The sequence below is a fragment of the Pongo abelii genome, chromosome 12, assembly GCF_028885655.2.
Source record: "Pongo abelii isolate AG06213 chromosome 12, NHGRI_mPonAbe1-v2.0_pri, whole genome shotgun sequence".
In the NCBI taxonomy this organism is placed as follows: domain Eukaryota; kingdom Metazoa; phylum Chordata; class Mammalia; order Primates; family Hominidae; genus Pongo; species Pongo abelii.
In genome coordinates, this window is record NC_071997.2 from 31414951 (window position 1) to 31436541 (window position 21591).

At 47.0% G+C, this 21591-nt stretch overlaps 1 protein-coding gene across 21 annotated transcripts in view; it reads right to left on the bottom strand.

The window, feature by feature from the left end:
• The window catches only part of LOC100446089 (DNA-binding protein RFX8), an 83304-nt gene that overhangs the window by 8775 nt on the left and 52938 nt on the right, over positions 1-21591 (bottom strand). For 15 of the 21 annotated variants that reach the window (XM_054547404.2, XM_054547411.2, XM_054547405.2 and 12 more), the window contains 7 exons: positions 15929-16039; positions 15264-15341; positions 12417-12530; positions 11103-11253; positions 8434-8492; positions 6502-6658; positions 4206-4300 (listed from right to left, as the gene is read on the bottom strand). In XM_054547404.2, the coding sequence (XP_054403379.1) occupies positions 4206-4300; positions 6502-6658; positions 8434-8492; positions 11103-11253; positions 12417-12530; positions 15264-15341; positions 15929-16039 (765 nt within the window). Of the gene's footprint in view, positions 1-4205; positions 4301-6501; positions 6659-8433; positions 8493-11102; positions 11254-12416; positions 12531-15263; positions 15342-15928; positions 16040-21591 lie in introns of those variants that run through there. The other 6 variants (XM_063713380.1, XM_063713378.1, XM_054547408.2 and 3 more) reach the window with 5 other exon arrangements.

Sequence of the window (21591 nt, forward strand, 5' to 3'; positions counted from 1 at the left end):
GGCTGCAGTTTGTGATAAAATCCAGAAGCAGAGTATGTTTTCAAATGCACACATTGTCATGCACACCATTTTTAAAGAGCCAGAGAAGAGGAAGATGAAATGACGGGCCAATGTCTGCTCTTTCTCTGTCTTCCATGGAGATGGTTCCAGAGCAGAGCCCTTTAAAGTTGGTGGAGAGAAGGAGGGAGGTAGGAAATTGGCTTACTTTTTCTCTTAAAATAAAAAAAAGCAATTTTTTTTTGAGACATGGTCTTCCTGTTCCCCAGGCTGGAGTGCAGTGGCATGATCTTGGCCCACTGCAGACTCGAACTCCTGGGCTTAAGGGATCCTCCCACCTCAGCCTCCTCAGTAGCTGGGACTACAGGCATGCACCACTGCGCATGACTAATTTAATTTTTGGGGGGAGGGTGGGTAGAGATAAGGGTCTCACTGTGTTGCTCAAGCTGGCCTTAACTTCTAGGCTCAAGTGATCCTCCTGCCTCGGCCTCCCAGAGGCACTGGGATTAGAGGCATAAGCCACCATGCCCAGCACCACACAGTTTTTCAAAAGAGGTCACTTATGATGTGTGACACAGAAACACCGTAGGGACAGCCTCATTGAAGTCCACTTGGGAATGGCCATCAAGAGGGGCAGGGGCTGTTTTATTCCTGCACTTCTGCATGTCAAATCTGATTGTGGAAAAGCGGCACAGAATCCCATAATAATGAAAAGCAGTGGTGCCTATTTGGAAAAGCTGGTCGTCATGCTTGCTGTGTAAGCAAGCTCCAAACTGGAAAGTCCCAGCTCCTGCACCCAGTGGAACCAAGGTCATCTGACAGCCTCACTGGCACTAAACTGTATACCAATAAGATGCTGCTGCATGCAGACTAAGAGATTCCCTCTACCCAGACAGAGAGCAGCCTTGGACCACACTTGAAGCCATCTGTAAGCCATGAGTCATGGATTTCAAATGCATCTGTTGATATGCATGCTCCAAGCCTCTTCTTATCCTCAGTCACATGCCTGTGGACCCACCACAGCTCCACCACATGTCTTTGAGGAAGAAATAGAGAGCCTGGCTATAAACAAAGAATGCCCTTTCTTGTCATTGCTTCTTTTCCCTTCTGCCCCAGCGAAACCCTTGGCACACCAGAAGGTGGCCCTGAGCTTCAGGGGACGTGAGGTCCTTTCAGTAGCATCCTCCTCCTCAGTGCTCCTCACCATCTGAGATGGACTCTTGGGAGGAGCCCTTCCCATCGGTGTTCAGCAGAGGGTTTTATGTTGAAGGGACAATGAGAGTACAAAAGCACAGGGATCATATTGGGCACGGTGGCTCACGCCTATAATCCCAGCACTTTGAGAGGCAGAGGCAGGTGGATCATTTGAGGTCAGGAGTTCGAGACCAGCCTGGCCAATATGGCAGAACCCCGTCTCTACTAAAAATACAAAAATTAGCCGGGCAGGGTGGCACACACCTGTAATCCCAGCTACTCCGGAGGCTGAGGCAGGAGAATCGCTTGAACCTGGGAGGCACAGGTTGCAGTGAGCTGAGATTGCGCCGCTGCTTTCCAGCCTGGGTGACAGAGCAAGACTCCATCTCAATTAAAAAAAAAAAAACAACCCACAGGGATACTTCCTAAAAGCATCGGGGGATGCAGCTCTGAGTGACCAGGGCTCTCTCTGCACAAATGTTTGAAAGTCAGCATAAACACCATTGAGCGTTCTTCCCGTCACGTCCACAGTGTGGCACTTCATGTCCCCCAACATAGAAGCTCCTCCAGGGCCCGAACTGCCCTCTGCTCACTGACTGCCAGATGCTAACTGAAGCCATGGGGCATCTCTGACAAGCCCAAGGGTGTGCATCTTAATAGTCTGAGCATTTGATTGACAATAATCTGATTTTGTAAAGATCAGCCAAGCTATTTTACAAAAACAAGACCTTCAAAGGCACACAGTTACAAAAACACCATTTTTCTAATGTGCCTCCTTTGTGAAGGCTGAAGGCACAATGATGGAGACTTGGGAAACACATAGCCCTCTGGTTTACAATGTAGGACGGCAGGGTTGGCAGTGATGATCTCAGTGGGTTCATCTGATTAAAGCTGGAGGCTGAGTTCTAGTTTCCACTTAAGGAACAGACAATGGACAGCTCCTGTCTGTGAGGATGTATAATATAAGCCTTTGGCTAGCGAATGAATAAATGTCTCAGTAGCCATCCAGCTCTGGACATGGTCACTGCTGTTAAAAATAAGCTTTGCCTAAGATCAACAGGAGGAATAAAAACCATACAGAATCTGGGATAATTATTTTCAAGAAGCATATGAGACCAGGCACCTGCCAAGGGTTGGAACTGGCTTTCCAGCTCCTTCCTGAGGATTTTTCTGGTTCATACCTAGGAGGTCGAAAATCCCAAAGTCCCCTGCAGTTTTCTTGGTCTCAGTGATTATTTCTCCTCTTTCTTCTCAACTGAGAGTTCAGGGATACAGACAAGGCCAGGCAGGTGGCACAAGGGAGTGGCCGCAACATGGCCAGAAGCTTAAAGAGAAAGCTCAGAGCCACGCTCCCAGCACCAGGCCCTCGGAGTCTTTGTTCTCTCCACCAGTGTGGACTGCTCCTTCCTTCCTAGGTAAACTCACTCCTGCTCTTGAATGCCCGATCCCCCTCTCTCAGCTTATTTTAATCCTACACATGCTTCATATCCCAGTTTTAAGTCCCACCTTCTCTTCGAAGCCTTTCCCAACCACTTCAGCCTTGGCAAGCACAAAGTCTCAAGAGGTGGGGCCCGGGCTGCCTCATTTCCCCCTAGGTGTTTTTGTTTGTTTGTTTGTTTGTTTGTTTTTTGAGACAGAGTCTTGCTCTGCCCCCCAGGCTGGAGTGCAGTGGTGTGATCTCAGCTCACTGCAACCTCCAGTTCCCAGGTTCAAGTGATTCTCGTGCCTCAGCCTCCCGAGTAGCTGGGATTACAGGCGCATGACACCACGCCCAGCTAATTTTTTTGTATTTTTTTAGCAGAGACGGGGTTTCACCGTGTTAGCCAGAATGGTCTCCATCTCCTGACCTTGTGATCTGCCTGCCTCGGCCACCCAAAGTGCTGGGATTACAGGTTTGAGCCACCATGCCCGGCCAGACGGAGTCTTTTGTTGCCCAGGCTGGAGTGCAGTGGCTCTCAGCTCACTGCAAACTCCGCCTCCCGGGTTCAAGCGATTCTCCTGCCTCAGCCTCCTGAGCAGCTGGGATTACAAGTGTGTGCCACCATGCCCAGCTAATTTTTGTATTTTTAGGAGAGAGAGGGTTTCACTGTGTTGGCCAGGCTGGTCTTGAACTCCTGACCTCACGTGATCTTCCCACCTTGGCCTCCCAAAGTGCTGGGATTACAGGTGTGAGCCACCGTGCCCGGCCTCCCTGTAGGTTTTAACCCGCAGCCCCTAGCTCTCCCCACCTGCCCTGGGCCCATGGAGTGAAGGACCGTGACCTCTCTCAAGGCATTCTCAGCTCTCCACTGCCCCCATGGAGGATGATGAAAATCAAGCCCAGGATCCCACTGAAGCAACTCCCAAGAGTCACGATGGTCGGAAGGATCAAACCTAACCATATCCACAACGAAACCATCTTTGGGCTTTTGAAATCAAGCCAGACATTTTACTGGAACATGTCTGCAAAACATGGGCTGTTCTCCCCCTGAAACAGACAAAACCCCTCCTCCTTTTCCACACTCCCTTTGCTGCAATACACACCTGCACACACAGTCACCCACACCAACTTACACACATGCTCACACACACTGCACACACATGCTCACCTGTACACACACTCATCCATGCATGCTCAAACACCCACACACATACTGCACACGCTCATGCACACCCACTCACCTGTACACCATGCTCACCACACCCACATACACACATGCTCACACACACCCTGACACACATGCTCACCACAGGCTCACCCCTCCACACACACTCCCACACACCCAAACATATGCACACACTCACACACACACACACACACACACACACTTGTGTGATGTGCTCCCCCAGACCCCCATTCTCCACCTGCTACAGAGTTCGAGGCCATCCCCTGCCCTCACACCCAGGCCAGCTTTGACACATTTCCGACCAGAGCCTAAGAAGCCTCTTTCCCATCCCTTAGGCAATGGGCACTCATTTATCTAGAATGGTCAACACACTTTGTTTTTTTTTTTTTTTAAGTCACAGCTTCCTACCTGGAACACAAATGCTTGCAGATGTGAAGACAGACAGCTGAGGAATACCCTGAGATCTGTTGATGTTCCCAGCAAAGAAATTAAGTTTCTTAAACCTGCAAAGACACAAAATAAACAAACTAAAGATTGCATGCAGAAGAGCAGAATTTCTCTTAGGTATTTGTGTACTGGGTAACCTGGGAACATCACTGAACAATAGCTCGAAGGGACTCCCCAGGGCCTCACGCTCATTGTGAACACAGAGGATGTCCTGAGGCTGGCTTTGTCACCTCTGCGGTCATCTATTCAGAATTACATGGACATACCTGTTGTGAGCCACCTCTGCCACTTGTTGAAACAGAAATATTTTGAAACCATAACTACACCTTGCAATTATCCAGACCTTGTCTTCAGATGAGCTCATTGCACGATACAGACATGACCTCACCTACCCTTGCCATCTTCATAAAAGGGCTGGTTTATTAGTGTCATTGAAGTGATGGCAGACATACATCAAAGCTGCTGAGAGAGGGTGAGCGCCTTGCCTGCAGTTATGCACTCAGTTAGGTGGAGCCTGGTGTGACGTCAGGTTCTGGATCCTCCACCTGCACAGGTAGCACTGACAGGGAAAGAACAGCCTTTGGCCTTCCCAGCTTTTTGAGTGCTTCTGCATACCAAGCAGAGTTTGGAAAACTGAGTCGGTTGCAGTGGCCCCCCTGACGCTTGGTGGAGGTACGCTTGGACTTGGAAGTGGAAGCATTTGTCTGCAGGTATCAGCAGTGGCTGACAGTCTGCTATCTCCCTGCAGAACTCTGCATCTTCCTGTTGGGACTCACGAAGATGCCAGTAGGAGCACAGGAGCCCTGGCCAGACCAGTGGGCAGTCTGGAACGCACCTGGGAGTGGGGGGGTCTCATGCCTTCCTGGGACTCCCTGTGATCCAGCTGGGGGTAAGAGGGGGTTTTGGTTAGCCAGCACGTTGGGAAGGGGACGTTTTGGGTTCCTACTAATCAGAACTGCAGAATTACTAATCAGAATTAGGAATCCTACTAATAGCTCTGAAGCCTGCCGGATTAAGTGTTAACCTTTTAGTTGCTGGATTGGTGAGAAAAAAAAAAAGTGCCCTGTGGGAGGATCTGGAATTGGGGTCAGCCAGGGGACACTATCAAGGAACAGGACAGTGGAGGGGAGCAGAGGTCATTTACCAACAACTAGGGATATATTTTAGTATTTTAATAACTGGCACAACCCTACCAAGGCCAGCCCTACTGCAAGGTGAAAGAAAGAGGATGGGCTAATTTACAGGTGGTGCTTTTGTGTACTCCTGAATTCTGTACCCATCAAGTCACAAAACACTGAAGTGCTCCTGTGGGCCAGTGCAATGCTGGGTGGCCCAGGGTGACTAAGACACAGCTGACAGCCTGAAGGGGTTCATGGGAACTGAGCGGGCAGCTGTGGACACAGCTGAGAGTACTAGCAAGGAGTTATGCCCATAGAGGGAGAGGCCATTCGACTTACCTGGGGCATCGCAGCAGTGAGTGTTTGGAAAGGGCACACACAGGAGAGCCTGGCACCCTCCCTGTAGCCATCATAGGAGGGCCTAGAGATGCCCATAATTCATAATCGGTAACCATCCTGCAGCTCCCTGCCTCCCAGGTCCTCTCTGAGTCTGGAGAGCTCCTTCTGCCATTACGTTCACTCCCCAAGGACGCAACAACACACACCAGCCAGCAATGCAAGCTCTTTATGGAAGGGGGATTTTTTTCTTGAAAAACAATGACAATGATCAATAGCAAATGGCAAGAATATCCACCTGCTTCCTGTCACTTGTTTGGAAGGTAATGAAATATGGTAAAAGCACCATTGTTAAACTTCACATTGCAAGTAACAAGAGTGACGGGAGAATGTGTCAACGCAGACATCTAGCTCAAGGCAATTTAGCATGATTGAAGAGACACAGGAGTCTGTGTGTGTACAACACAGATGCAGAAACTAAACTTTTCCCCCACAGGAGATATTCTGGAGATAAATACTGTCAAGCAGCAAGCACACTCATCTGATCGTTAATTAACTCAACTAACAGGTATCAGCACTGCTGCCCTGTCTGGCCCTGGGGTAGGTCCTGGGAGCACAGGGACAGGGCATTCCCTGGGGTGTTCATCACCCCACTACAGGAAGAGAAGTGTGAGCAGGAAACTTAGAACATCGGAGTTATAAAGTTCTATCCCTATTAAGAAATTCATGAGTTAATGATGGCCATGCTAGCCCCAGATCTATGCCCAACATGCCAATAAAGCAAGCTGCAGAAGGAAGATTACATTTCATCTCTGGGTTGTTCTCCAGTTCATCTGCACCACTCCGGTCACTTGCCAGGGCTTTCTTAGAAGTAGCCAAAGTGCCTTGATTGATGATGGCCTGCAGATCTGACTTCAAAACACTGACACGCCTCTTACTTTTCAATACCATTCGCATAGTCTAAAGATAATGGGGAGGCATAATACTTAATTCAATCTTGTCATTTTATTTTTACCTAACTCTCCCCCAAATTGCCAAGATTTTTGTTGTGGGGGAGAAAGAAACATTGATGCGGGTATTACCCATTAAAAATGAATCTTAAACAAGAATGAAAAGGTTAAAATTGCACGCATTCTAGAACTGCCCTTCTGGAAGAAGAAAGAACGAATCTCTAGGAAGACGCGTTCAGGGCTGTCTGGCACTGCTGCTGCTGCTTCTCTGCACCACACTCACCCCACGCCCGAATGACTCTAGCGAGGGAACCCGGGGATTGAGCCTCTGCAAGGAAGGTGTAGGTAGAGCCTGCACTGATCCTGAGGGAGCGGCTGTGGGATTCGGAAGCTGGCTGTCCCTTCTTCATGGGAGCCTTGGCCGTAAGGAATTTGGCCTCTGGGAGGTGATATCCTCAGCTGTCAAATGGGGACAATCTAGTCCCCAACACTGTCCGACTGCCTGGGATGCACCTGGTGATCCTCACAGCAATCCTGTGAGAAGGCACGAGTTACCCCTCCCTTTTACAGAGGAGGACACTGAGGGCTCTTGGGGCGTGAAGTAACTTTCCTGAGGGAATGCCTTTCCTGCTCTAAGATAAGGCTTAGAGCAGGGACAGGCTTCAGAACCCACGCTTACTGCTCTGGTTATGTTGAGAGGAAGAGCACACTGCCGGGTCATTTCCAGACCGACTGAGTCAGGACTGTGAGAGCCCTGGAGAACAGGACTGGCTGTGACTGGCAGTGGGACACAACCCCTCTGAGCTCAGAGTCTGGGGAGGGCTCTGCACTGGGAGGATGGGGCCCAGCTCGGGGTCATGGAAGCCACAGCTGGGATCCTGCCACTGGAGACTGATTTGGAGCAGGGTGATGGTCCCCAGGCCCTATCCTGATTTGGCGCTCGCAGGACGTGAGAGAGGACTCCTGGTAGCCCATGAGCTGGGTGCCAGCATCATAGAATCTTTTCTTCAGCCCTTCTCAACCTTTCTCTAAATCACCCCAGGATTCAAAAGGTCAGAGCTGAAGTAACTGGCGGCCTGGCCACACTGAGTCCACGGGCCACACACACGGGAGAAGGGTGTGTCTGTCTGTCTGTCATAGGCCCTGTTACCTCTGACACTGGCACCTCTGTGTGGAGCCTCCCTCTGGCATCTTTTTATTTTTTTATTTTTTTATTTTGTTGAGATGGAGTCTCGTTTTGTTGTTCAGGCTGGAGTACAGTGGCACAATCTTAGCTCACTGCAACCTCCATTTCCCAGGTTCAAAAGATTCTCCTGCCTCAGCCTCCTGAGTAGCTAGGACTCCAGGCACACACCACCATGCCCAGCTAGTTTTTGTTTGTTTTTTTATAGAGACAGGGTTTTGCCATGTTGGCCAGGCTGGTCTCGAACTCCTGATGTCAAGTAATCTGCCTGCCTCGGACTCCCAAAGTGCCACGATTACAGGTATAAGCCCCCCACGCCCGGCCATCGGCATCTTTTAAGTGTTGACCTGCTTTCCCTCCTGCCCTGAGAGAGCCAGGAGATTGAAGCCTTCCTGAGGATGGGTGGAAAGGGGGCAGGCTTCTAGCTTTGAGTCACGGGGTCCCACCTGGACTCCTCTGCTAGCGGCCAGGCAAGGCCACCCTGCCTGCCCTCTGCCCTCCAGATGGACAGAGCAACCACTCTCTCTTAACAGGGACTTAGAGCTTTCACCTCTTTTCAGGAAACTGCTCTGTTCCCTCCTATCTGCTTGGCTGAAACCTACCTTAGCCATGTTGGAAAGGTACGTCTTTCTTCTTAGTCTTTTGACAAATAGAGTAACTTCTGTTAAGAACAACATACGTGGCCATTAATACAATAACTTCAAGTTCTCATGTGGGCAGTGGGGAAGAGAAGGTGCATGTTTGGGGTAGGAAGGCACAGCTGGCTAAACTGCAACTTCCCCACCCTGTGTCTGCTGGTCCTCTCTGAGTGGCTAGGAGATCCTGGCAGGGGACACTTGGCTGAAATGTCCTCATGTGCCAGAAAAGTTAAGTAACCCCAGCATCTGACATGCGTGCTACTATGATGTGAATGTTTATCTCCCACACCCCCAGTTTCATATGTTGAACCTCACCCCCGTTGTGATGGTGTTAGGAAGTGGAGCCTTGGGGAGGTGATGAGGCCCTGAGTGTGGAGTTCCCATGAAGAGCATTAGAGGCCCCAGAGTGACCCCTTGCCTCTTTCACCATGTGAAGACAAAGCAAAAAGACAGCCATCTCTGAACCAGTAAGGAGACCTTCCCCAGACACCCATCTGCTGGTGCCTTGATCTTGGACTTCCCAGCCTCCAGAACTATAAGCAATACATTTCAGTTGTTTATATACTGCCACCTAGTTGGTGGCATTTTACTACAGCAGCCAGATTGGACTAAGACCGGTACGCAAAGGAGCACCCCCAACTTTCTCATCCTACAGTGCTTTCCTTGGAAAATAATCAAAGGAAAGGAAAGGATGAAAAGGGAACACATAGAAACAGGTGTTCTCTTCTTGAATGCATTCATTCATTTGACAAATATTTGGGAGAACACTCGTGCAGTGTTTGCTCAATAACTATTTGCTGGATGGCTGCTGAGCTGATGGACGGAAGAGGACAGCCCTTCCCTACAAAGGGCTCATGCTCCAGAGGGTGGGTCACCAGATATGCAAACACATCCCAAAAGCAGGCTAGGTGCTCCTATGTGATGTGAGAGCACAAGGAAGAAAGGGAGGCTGTCTGGAAGAACGTACTGAGGAAAGCTTCACTGAGAAGGCGACATTTCATCTGGGCTTTGATGCGTAGGTAGGAGTTAGCCAGGAGTAATGGGGCAGAAGGCAGTCCAAGCAGAGAAAATGGCAGGAATAAGGGCCTTTTCTGGGGACAGCCTGTCTAGTGTTGCTGAAGAGCACTGTTGGGTCATGGGAGTCCCTTGGGAGATGGAGACAGGGATGGGGCCAGAGGCCAAACTATGAATGACTGCAGAGCAGTGGAGGAGAGTGGGCCATCTGGGCAGTGGGGGCCTGGGAAGGTTGGTAATTGATTAATTGCTGTTTTAGAATGATCACTGGGGGTGGAGGGGAGTGTGGCTGGGGAGGGGGGTGGAAGCAGGATGACCAACTAGGAAACTGCTGAAGTAGCCTACAGAGTGAAGAGACAGAGGCTTGAATTCGGGCAGATGTTAAAGGAGCACAGGAAAACTGGAGCGAGGCTCTGCTCCCCACTCCTTGGACCCCCTTTGCAGCAAGTCCCGGTCTCACCTTCTGCAACATCCCTAAAATTTCCAAGTGGGACAAACTGGATCAGGGCACCCAGCATTAGTAGTGAACACAGCTGGGGGAAGGGGTCGTGGGGAGTGGCGATTAGACATGGTCCTATGCTGTAGGCACTTTGAGAAGTCCCCTATCTGCACTACCTAGGAAATAATTGCAAAGGAAGCAAGACTTACAGAAATGTGAGGCAATAACCGGTGCCGGCTTGGTGACAAAATGGCCCTGAGCTGGCAAGAAGGGTGGGACCCCATAGGGAGTTTGAGAGCTGCAGGCAATGATAGCAAAACTGCACAAAGGCAAGAGGGAGAAAATGGGTATTTCCAGGATGATCTGATAGGGCATGGCAGGTGCGGGCTGGCCTTTGAAGGAACATGGAGATTCAGGGACACAAAGAGGACAGATTTATAGGGAACTGGACCAGCTGACAGAGCAGTTCAATCTCACGCTCGGAAACCACTGCAGGCCTTGAACAGATAAATAGCCTGGTGGGACTGCAGCCTGGCAGCCAGACAGAAGGGGAAAGCATTCTAGAAACTCAGCAGAGAGATGGTGCAATTCAGGTGTGAGAATGCCCTGGTGAATATCCACACCTAGAACACCTTGACCTGCCAAAAGTCCATGTTATTATTCAAAAGAGAAATAGCTTAAAAGGGTGTGGCTGGATCAGCACAAAAATCCATCACCAGCACTAAAAGCCAGAAACCCTGAGCAGGCTGGGCCTTCCGGACTGTAGCTGAGTGCATGGGGCAGCCGCTGAAAGCTACCACCCAGGGTGAAAGTCAGGTGCTTCATCTACACTTACAGAATTTATTTATTTATGTATTTCTTTACTTTAAAAACAGGGTCTTGCTCCGTCACCCAGGCTGGAGTGCAGTGACATGATCATGGCTCACTGTAGCCTTGACCTCCTGGGCTCAAGGGATCCTCCCTCCTCAGCCTTCTGAGTAGCTAGGACCACAGGTGTGTGCCACCACACTCAGCTAATTTTTAAAACTTTTTTGTAGAGACAGGATCTCACTATGTTGCCCAGGCTGGTCTCAAACTCCTGGGCTCAAGCGATCCTCCTGCCTTAGCCTTCCGAAGTGCTGGGATTACAGGCATGAGCCACTGCACCAGCCCAGAATTTATTTTTGTCATTGAAACCTACCTTTGAGTTTGGAGAGCTGCAAGAGGGCTGGGACACCTTCCAAAGCATTAAGAAGCCACAGCTTAAATTTCTTACTAAATAACCGCACAGATTTCAGGTACTGAATAGAAACATCTTCCAAGAAGTCATGAAGGAGAACATCCTCAATTCCCTACAACAAAAGTATCAAGACACTATGATTCTGCTGATGGTGCAGGTGTGACTGAAGCTCACGCATGCCACAGGGACAGGGAGGGTCTCAAGAAGTCTGAGAGCAGGTCCCCACCCAGGTTGAGGGGGCAGCACCATGTAGCCTGGCCACTGCTTCCCATGCAGGATGTTAGGCTGGTGCAGCCACAGTTGGAATTTTTTTCCAATATTTTTATTTATTTATTTGAGATGGAGTCTTGTTCTGTCACCCAGGCTGGAGTGCAGTGGCATGATCTTGGCTCACTGCAACCTCCGCCTCCCGGGTTCAAGCGATTCCCCTACCTCAGCCTCCCAAGTAGCTGGGATTACAGGTGCATGCCACCACACCTGGTTAATTTTTTTGTATTTTTAGTAGAGATGGGGTTTCACCATCTTGGCCAGGCTGGCCTCGAACTCCTGACCTCGTGATCCACCCGCCTCAGCCTCCCAAAGTGCTGGGATTACAGGCAGGAGCCACCGCTCCTGGCCTCAAATATTTTTAGAAGATTGATAACTGATTCAAATATTTTTTTAAAAAATCACACAATGCTGGCCAATACTAGGTGGGTCAAACCAAATGTATTTAAGGGCTGAACCCAGCTTCTAGTTTTCAAACTTTGTGTTAAAAACTTGGAAGTACTAGATGGTTTCCTTAAAAATAATAAAATAAAAGGTTAGGCTTGTGACTCGCTGAAGGAGAACATCTTTTTAACCCAGAGAAGATGTAAACCTGACCCTCCAAATACAATCACTTCAGAGACAGCGCTTCAACCAAAGCAAAGCAAAGCAAAGCAAAACAAAACAAAACAAAAGCCCTGGCAGTTAAGCATATTACACTTCCAATTATTCATTTTAGAATGTCTTCTTTTACAGAAATTCCCAGAGAAAGAACTTCGACTCAATTTGGACTTCACTGATATGGAACCAGAGGTTACTATGTGCTTTGGCTTTTGGTGTCCATGAGGTAATTCACAAAGGGAAACTGAGTGTTAGGCAGAGATCAGACGGCTCCTGGTCCATACACCCCACTATTCACTCCTCAGAGGACCATGGAGACTGCAGAGAGGTGGAGCTGTGGGTCCAAACCCAGCATTTGCTGCCAATTTCTGCAAAGGATATACTCTAGAGACTCACGCATCCTCCTACCTTGTACAGCTGGACGTCGTAGCATTTAAAGAGCTGGCACACGTCAGGCAATGACATCAGCATGACTGTGTCTTGCTGCAGAGACTTCCAGAAGGAAGTAAGCAAGTCCTCCACCTGGGGTAAGTAACAGCATATCGCCAAAACTCGTTTTCCACCTCCCAAGGCTAACCCCCCGCCACAGATACTTCCTTAGCCCCAGATGACAATGGGATGAATTTTGTTCCAGTGCGTGTAAAGCTTTGCCTCTCAGCTTTTCCAAGCTGTATTTTGATAGAATTCTTTCCAACAACCCATCTGAGAGCACCTGCCAGTTGGATGGGATAATGTAGAACATTATTAATATTTTCTTGAGGCAGTTTCTAGAAGGGAAGCTGTTTCTGACCACAAGGAGGCTCCGGTTGATTATACTAGGATGAGGACTGGGCCACAGGGCACAGCCCAGAGAGAATAAATGTTCATTGACTGACTGGCTGACTGAATGACTGCCTGCCTCAATCATTTTTCAGCTCAGAGAAAGGTGTGATAGTACTTAATCTAAGAGACCCCCTCCTTGCCGTCAAGTTAGAAGTCGCCTAACGACTGTGGAAGGAAAAGGAGACTGGCATGGTTCTACACAGGAGCCTTCTCTAAAGCCTTATGTGGACTACTTCGTGGCAGCTCCTCTTTTCTGTTTCTTCCCATGTTGACTTTTCAGTTTCCGTTCTTGAACCACGTGACCGATCTGCTTCGCCGCCAGTAAAGACTCTTGCCTGTTTGGGATTTCCACAGGCTCAGATACTGTGAGGCATCACAACCTTATCGTGTCTCCCCTGGTCCTGGTGCTAGGACCTGCCAGTGACGCCAGACAAGGCGCTGGCCCCATGCATCGGTTGTCATGGAAGTTAGGGTCAACTCCTGAATTACATGGCCACAGGCGCTGATTTAAAATCCTGTTATCAAGGCATTAATTCTAGAGAGGACTTCTCCAAAGACACTCTGAAAAATACAACACAGGGTGTAGCAATCCCTTTTCTCTCAGGCTGGGAACCTTGGAGCAAGGAGCTTTGGGGAAGGGGGGTCTGGGTGGAGCCACTACCACAGACTTGTCTCTGCCCACCCCTCACCACCCGCGTCCAAGTCACCAAACCCTGTTGCGATTGCCTCTGAAATATTTCTCTAACCTGCCCCTGTTTAATCTCTGATATCACTGTCACTGCCCCAGAACCGACCCTTGTCGCTTCTCACCTCAACTGTGACAAAACCTCCTCGCTGCCTCTCTGTTCCACGACGGCCAAGCCCTATTGTCACTGCTCCCCCACTGTCTTCTCAACAAGTCAGGAGTTCCTCCTGGGGCATCCGAGGCCCCTTCTAGCATCAGCCTACTTTCCCACCTCCCCTTTGGCTTCTCTTCTTTAGAAATAATAAAATCTAGGCTGGGCGCGGTGGCTCACGGCTGTAATCCCAGCACTTTGGGAGGCTGAGGTGGGCAGATCACCTGAGGTCAGGAGTTTGAGACCAGCCTGGCCAGCATGGTAAAAACCCCGTCTCTACTAAAAATACAAAAAATTAGCCGGGCATAGTGGTGGGCGCCTGTGGTCCCAGCTACTCGGGAGGCTGAGGCAGGAGAATTGCTTGAACTCAGGAGGCGGAGGTTCAGTGAGCCGAGATCGCACCACTGAACTCCAGCCTGGGTGACAGAGCAAGACTGCGTCTCAAAAAAAAAAAGAAAGAAAGAAAAAAGAAAAGAAAAAAAGAAATAATAAAATATAGTCATAGTGACCTTTTTGTCACATCATGCCCGTGAACATCATGCTGCCTTTACCTGCACCATGGGTTCTACCTGGAATCCCTCTCCTACCCCATTTTCTGTCTATTGCACCTCTGCCTTTCCTACTAGAGTCAGCAGCAACGTGGCCTGCTTTGGAAGCACTCCCTGGCCTTCTCTGTTGCCCTTCTCTGGGCACCCAGAATAGTCTAATCATGTAGCTATTCTAGAACTTTCCACATTGCATCATATTTATTGGATAATATTGCTCCTTTCATTACCAAATACTAACTTCTCAAGCCTTATGGAGAATACTTTCCTAGTCCTGGTAACGGTGTCGGTCACAGGGTAGGAATTAAATACGTATTTGATGAGTAAGTGAAGAAGGAAAGGAATATGTCAGATATCCAGTGTGGATGGATATTTGTAACATTGCATCAACAGGACAGGGGCCATCCTGAAGACATCTTGGTCTCTCCCTCACTACAATGCTTTACACCAAGTAGGTAGTAAATGCGCTCGTGCTGAATGAACGTTATCACCCAAAGTTGAAGTGCTTAGAATATACTAAAGCATCAGGAAAAAATTCTCATTTGAATGTGCACTTGTTTCCTTGGATTTTCATCTCACACTGCAGAAGATGAAACTCAGAATAGCTGAAAGATTTATTCATGTTTTCCACAGCCAATTCTAGGATTAAATCCAATCGTGACAATACCCATGCCAGATCACTCAGCTGTGAAGTCCTGCTCCATCTTCAGTTAGCGCACATCAATAAAATGGCTCTTCGGCACCATTGAAAATTCCAGGGTGAATTTTATTACCAATACTTTATTCAAAATGAGCAGAATTAGGATCCAAAAAATAGCTGAATTTTTATCTAGAGCTTAAAGTTATCTGTATTAGCACCTTGGAGAATTTCCAACTGATTACACTGAACATCAATCTCACCTTCCAGAACTCAATGACTACAACATAGGCACATAGCATGTAAGCACTTCAGTGCAGTGGGTTACCACTGGACATCTGTTGATGGAGTCTCTTCAAATAAAAATGATTAATAAGGAGTCATAAATGCTTGTATTTTATAGATAAAACCCTACCCTCTCAAGTTCTTGGTTCCTCACATTTCGTAAAATGTCTCGACAATAGTTGCAGTATTCGTCAGCAAGGAAGGCCATCTAGGAAGAATATGGAAAATTATTTCAGCTTGTGGGCCTTTTCAAAAATGAACTGATCTTCACAGACTTTTCTGAAGCTCTCAGAGGCCGCTCTTGTTGCAATTCTCAAATGACAATAGCTGGGCCCTTCACTTGGGCCACAGCATTTTGTTTGTTTGTTTCTATAAACTAATGCAGACCTTATAGGCTGATAGTTCATGTAGCTTTAATTTCAATGTCATAACTCATATTTGCAGATTTATTCTACTACTACAAAGGCCACCAAACTTTGACACCTTTTTTTCTAAACTTCAATTTTCCCCTCCATAATCCCCAGCCCTAATTTCTAGAAAATCCATATATCTGTTCCTTTCTTTGTCTTGGGGAAGAGGCAGTCCCAGCGGGAGCCTTGCCATAGGATGTGATAAGGAACCCTGAACTTCCTGAGTACCATCAAACCAGGGAAGTCTGCTGGTCCTCACGGGTCTGGCAAAGGCAAACATTATTCCATGTGACACAACCATGACCACAAGCACAAAAGGAAGCTATTTACTGCCCTAAGCATCACACAGCCTGAAAGGCTAATCTCCCCATGAGTGTAAACCTACCATATTACAGGAATATTTCTTTGCCAGTTCTTGCTCCAAAAATGGACATCTCCCGAATTCAGACAAAGGGGATCCAACTGGGTCTGTCTTCATTGGTGAATGATCTTCACACTAAAAATCATTTGTGCAATGGATTATGTCTTAAAATACAATACTTTTTTGGCATATAAATCATCTTATGATCATGCTACTCTAAGTTAGTATTGTGTATAACCTTTTAGCCACACCTCTGCACACATTACTGATTCCAGCAACTTTCCTCTCATATTTTACTCCAAATGCTGCTAGTTTTTGTCAATAATTCTATGAACGATGGACATCAGGGAAGGGATAGGATTTAATGTATTACCAAATGTATCTCTCTTGGGATCATCCATTTACAAATCCTCTATAGCAATGTACAATAAGACTATTGTCTATGAATTATTTAATATCACAATACACTTCTACAACCCTTGTCCATGTAATTGTTCCTCCTTGAAATGAAATCATACCTTGTTTGGGTCATCCTGCCTATATCATAACAACGGTTGGTTGTATGAGAAATCTCAGGGCCATTGCCAACAAGGAAAATGAGGAGCATGGACTTTCCTTTAGAAGAGCCAATTACAGGCCCAGGCATGGTGGCTCATGCCTATAATCCCAGCACTTTGGGAGGCTGAGGTGAGTGGATCACTTGAAGTCAGTAGTTCAAGACCAGCCTAGCCAACATGGTGAAACCCCGTCTCTACTAAAAATACAAAAATTAGCTGGGTGTGGTGGCGGACACTTGTAATCCCAGCTATTCGGGAGGCTGAAGTGGATGAATTGCTTGAGCCCGGGAAATGGAGGTTGCAGTGAGCCAAGATTGCACCACTGCACTCTAGCCTGGGCGACAAAGAGCAAAACTCCATCTCAAAAAAAAAAAAAAAAAAAAAAGAACCAATTACAGGATGGGAAGGAGGAAGAAAGGTGGCATGGCAGAAAGCAAGTGCAACATTCCTCCCTGCCTCCCTGTGTCACTCATGCTGCTGTCCCCTCTGGGCATGGGGAGGCATGAGGGCTCCTCCTGGTCTGAATAAAGGGTATCAATTTTATTTGAAATGATTTCTTCAGCGTTGTCATAGACTGCTTTTAAATAATTTCACTTACAATAAAGTAGGATGAAAGAATTCCTCCAAGTTGAAAATTGAGCGGCCAACCCTGCTACGCCAGACTGTGACTTTTCATTCTCTCAAACCTCATGACCCGCTCTCTGACCCTATAGTTCCAAGGTCAGCATTCCATCCTTAGCCTGCCCAGTCCTTACGCACCCTAAGCCTCACTAAGCTACTCACTTATAGAATTGCTTCTGTTGGGTTTTGGTAGGTTCCTGTCTATAAGACATGTGAGGGCAGGGCAGCTTCTCTAACCACCTGTGCCCACCCTTTACAGGAGGAGTGAGCTCAGCCACCATCCCACACAGTGCTGCACACACTGGAAACAGGCACCACTGTGTTTTCCTCCTCTCCGATGCCCCAGTGTCAACCAGTACTGCACTGAGGATCACGGAAGTTTAGAGAGCATGCTTAACTGTCCTCTCAGTGCCCTAAAGTCTGTACTTCATAACTCTGTTGTGATTCTGAACCTCTTTAAGAATCTGATGAAAGCAACTGACTCTCTCCCTGGAGAAAATGCATACTATGCACACAATATTATGAAGATGCCATGTTAAAACTTCCCCCATTAATACTGTTGGAATGATGTAGGGGTATAGATGTCTAAATAAATACATAAAGCAGGAACACAGAGGTGACAGCTCAAAGGAGTCTCTCTATTGGGTGCTGTCTAAGCCTCATTCACACCACACTTTAGAATATTGGCTTTATTCGGAATCATCAGAAGATGGGTCTTCTTGACATTTATGCAGCCAACAGACACATGAAAAAATGCTCATTATCACTGGTCATCAGAGAAATGCAAATCAAAACCACAATGAGATACCATCTCACACCAGTTAGAATGGTGATCATTAAAAAGTCAGGAAACAACAGGTGCTGGAGAGGATGTGGAGAAATAGGAATGTTTTTACACTGTTGGTGGAGTGTAAACTAGTTCAACCATTGTGAAAGACAGTGTGGCATTTCCTCAAGGATCTAGAACCAGAAATACCATTTGACCCAGCAATCCCATTACTGGGTATATACCCAAAGGATTATAAATCATGCTGCTATAAAGACACATGCACACATATGTTTATTGCGGCACTATTCACAATAGCAAAGACTTGGAACCAACCTAAATGTCCATCAATGATAGACTGGATAAAGAAAATGTGGCACATATACACCATGGAATACTATGCAGCCATAAAAAGGATGAGTTAACGTCCTTTGTAGTGACATGGATGAAGCTGGAAACCATCATTCTGAGGAAACTATCACAAGGACAGAAAACCAAACACTGCATGTTCTCACTCATAGGTGGGAATTGAACAATGAGAACGCTTGGACACAGGATGGGGAACATCACACACTGGGGCCTGTCAGGGGGTGGGGGGCTGGGGAAGGGATAGCATTAGGAGAAATACCTAATGTAAACGACGAGTTGATGGGTGCAGCAAACCAACATGGCACATGTATACCTGTGTAACAAACCTGCACGTTGTGCACATGTACCCTATAACTTAAAGTATAATTAAATAAATAATAATTTGAAACAGAAAAAAAAAAGAAGATGGGTTTTCTTGTATGTAGGTATGGATGATGCTCAAGTTGATCATACTGAAGGATGGAGCTATTCCATGAAGCTCATTGGCCTGATCATAGGTGTTCTGTTAGAGAACTGAGGAATCCTCAATTTTAACTCTGGGCTAACCTCTCATAATGCAAGACCCCAACTGCATCCATATTTTCCAGAGCACTCACACCCTGGTTATGTCAATGTTCTCTGGGTGTTACTGCTGGTATTCCCAAAGCAGCATTCTCAAGCACATCAGAATCCCTTGGGGCCCCTGAGATCCATGTTCCTAGGCCTCTAGTGAATCTGATGAGACAAGAACTCTAGATGTGTAACCAGCTTCCCTACTGAGCCTTCTGCATGCCCATGCTGAGAACTGCAGCTTTAGGCAGACAGTTCTTTGTTGAATGCTACAGAAATCTCTACATTTCACCAAGGCATATACAACACAGTTTCACCTGTTCAGAAGAAAACATCTGACAATGTACTGTTAAGATATTCAATAAACAATTACAAGGAAAATATAAAAGTGTTTTATTACACAACATAATGAAGAGCAAATTCATGATTTCCTGAAGTCAATTCCCTGAGGTCTCTTCCTCCATAGACATAACTTATAGGCATAATCCTTTCATTAAAAACTGTGAAAAGAATTGTTCTTTCACAAACAATATTTTTAAAATCATAAATTGAAATATTTCCTTTACAACATAAACAACCGGAAATCTAAAGTAAAAGTAGAGTACAGACCACTAAAGTGTGGATCCCTGCAGGAGATTCTCTACAGCAGAAGGCATTCAGGAAGCATGCTGAAGAATTCCAGTGTGTAAACAATAATTCGGCAAAGCAAAGAAGGGGATGGAGAGAAGTTGATCAATGGGTACAAACAGACAGTCAGAAGAAATGAGACCTAGGCTTTGATCAATCTAGTAGAGTGACTATAGTTCACAAAAATCTATTTGATATTTTCAAATACCCAGATGAGAATCATTTGGCTGCCTCCAGATAAAGAAAAGATACCTGTTTAAGGCAATAAGTATCCCAATTATACTGATTTGATCTTTACACAGTATAGAAATGTATCAAAATATCACGTGTATCCAGAAAATATATACGTCTATTATATATCAGTCTTTAAAAATCCACCAACTTTTAAATAATAACTGTGTTGAGTGTGGTGGCTCATGCTTGTAATCTCAGAACTTTTGGAGGCTGAGGCAGGAGGATTGCCTCGGGCCAGGAGTTCATGACCAACATGGGCAACATAGTAAGAGCCTGTCTCTACAAAAAATTAAAAAAAAAAAAAAACAAAAACATTTCTGGGCATGGTGACATACGCCTGGAGTCCTAGCTACTCAGGAGGCTGAGGTGAGAGGATGCCTTGAGCCCAGAAGTTGGAGGCTCCAGTGAGCTGTGATCGTGCCACTGCTCTCCAGCCTGGGCAAAAGAGCAAGACCTCGTCTCTAAAAAATAAAATAAATAAATAAATACTGCATAATGACAAATATGTATAAACAAAAGCTATATCTAAAAAATGACAAAGAAAAAAATGAGAAATTCTACGTGGATTCTTTAGGTATATTAAATGCAGTTTGAGATTTTCAATAGACCCAAGAAATGTCATTGGAGTTACATGCTACCATTCATCTACTCATTCTTTAGTGAGTGTGCACTAGGTGTCAGCCCCTGGGAGTCTGATGTGTGACACCTTCCCACCATCACCTGCTCCATCAGGCACCATCTGCCTCACCTGGGTTACTCCATCAATTCTCCTGAATGCCTTTGATCCTTCCTGCATCCTTGAAGACACTGTTCCCAGAATTATCACCCCCCAAAGCAAATGTATCCTGTTACTCTCCTTCTGAAGATGCCTCGATGGTGCCCCATGGTCTCCTGGGTCAAATCCAAGTTCTCTGCCTAGCATTGACAAGCTCTGTGCCCTCTGGTCCTCTCCACCCACCTCGCGCAGTGCGCTGCTCCCCAGCATATGCACGCTGGGCTTCCACACACGTTTGTCATCACCTCCCGGCTCCAATGCAGGCTACACCCTCAAAATGAACACCCTCCTAAGCGAGGAGCCAGTGACCCCCTTCAGGACTAGCTCAAGGATAATATGACAGGCAGAATCAGGCCCCTCCACCCCAAAAATGTCCACGTCCTAATCCCTGGAACCTATGAATATGTTCCCTTGCATGGCAAAGGGATCTTGCAGATGTGATTAAGGTTAAGGACCTTGAGATGGGAGGGTTTCCTGCCTTATCCAAGTGGCCTCATGTCATCACAAAGGTGCTTTAGAAAGGGCCACCTTTCCCAGCTGCAGGGAGCCAGACAGACTGCAGCATGAGGAGGGTCCGGCCTGTCTTTGCTGGCTTTGAAGATGGGGCGGAGGCCATGAGCCAAGGAACGGGAGTGACCTCTAGAAGCTGGAAAAGGGAAGGAATGGATTCTTCCCTAGAATGTCCAGAAGGAACACAGCTCTGCCAACACGTTGATCTTAGTCTGGTAAGAATGGTGTTGAAATTATGACTTCCAGGGCTGTATGACAACAAATTTGTGTTGTTTTAAGTCACTGACTTTGTGCTAATTTGTCACAACAGTAGGAACCGCACTCTTGAGTGCAGCCCTCTCTAATCACTCTTGCCTCCATAGCCCCTCTCCTCCACCCCCAATTTGGAGTTCCCAAACCACCCATGGCCTGCACTGCCCACTCGACCTGGTACCCATTGTTCCACGTCTATCTTAGCTTCCCAACTACAAAACTGTGTCCTACTTAAGTAGAGGGACTTTGTTTGGTTTTAGCTGTTCTTTCACAACCCATTCAGCCCTCAAGAGGGCTGGTCACTAAACACGTTTATAAACGGTTATCTGTTCAATGACACTTGTCAACAAGACAGTATCTGTTATGGACAGAATGTTGGTATCCCCACCGCCCCCCGCCGGGTCATATGTTAAAACCCTAATCCTGG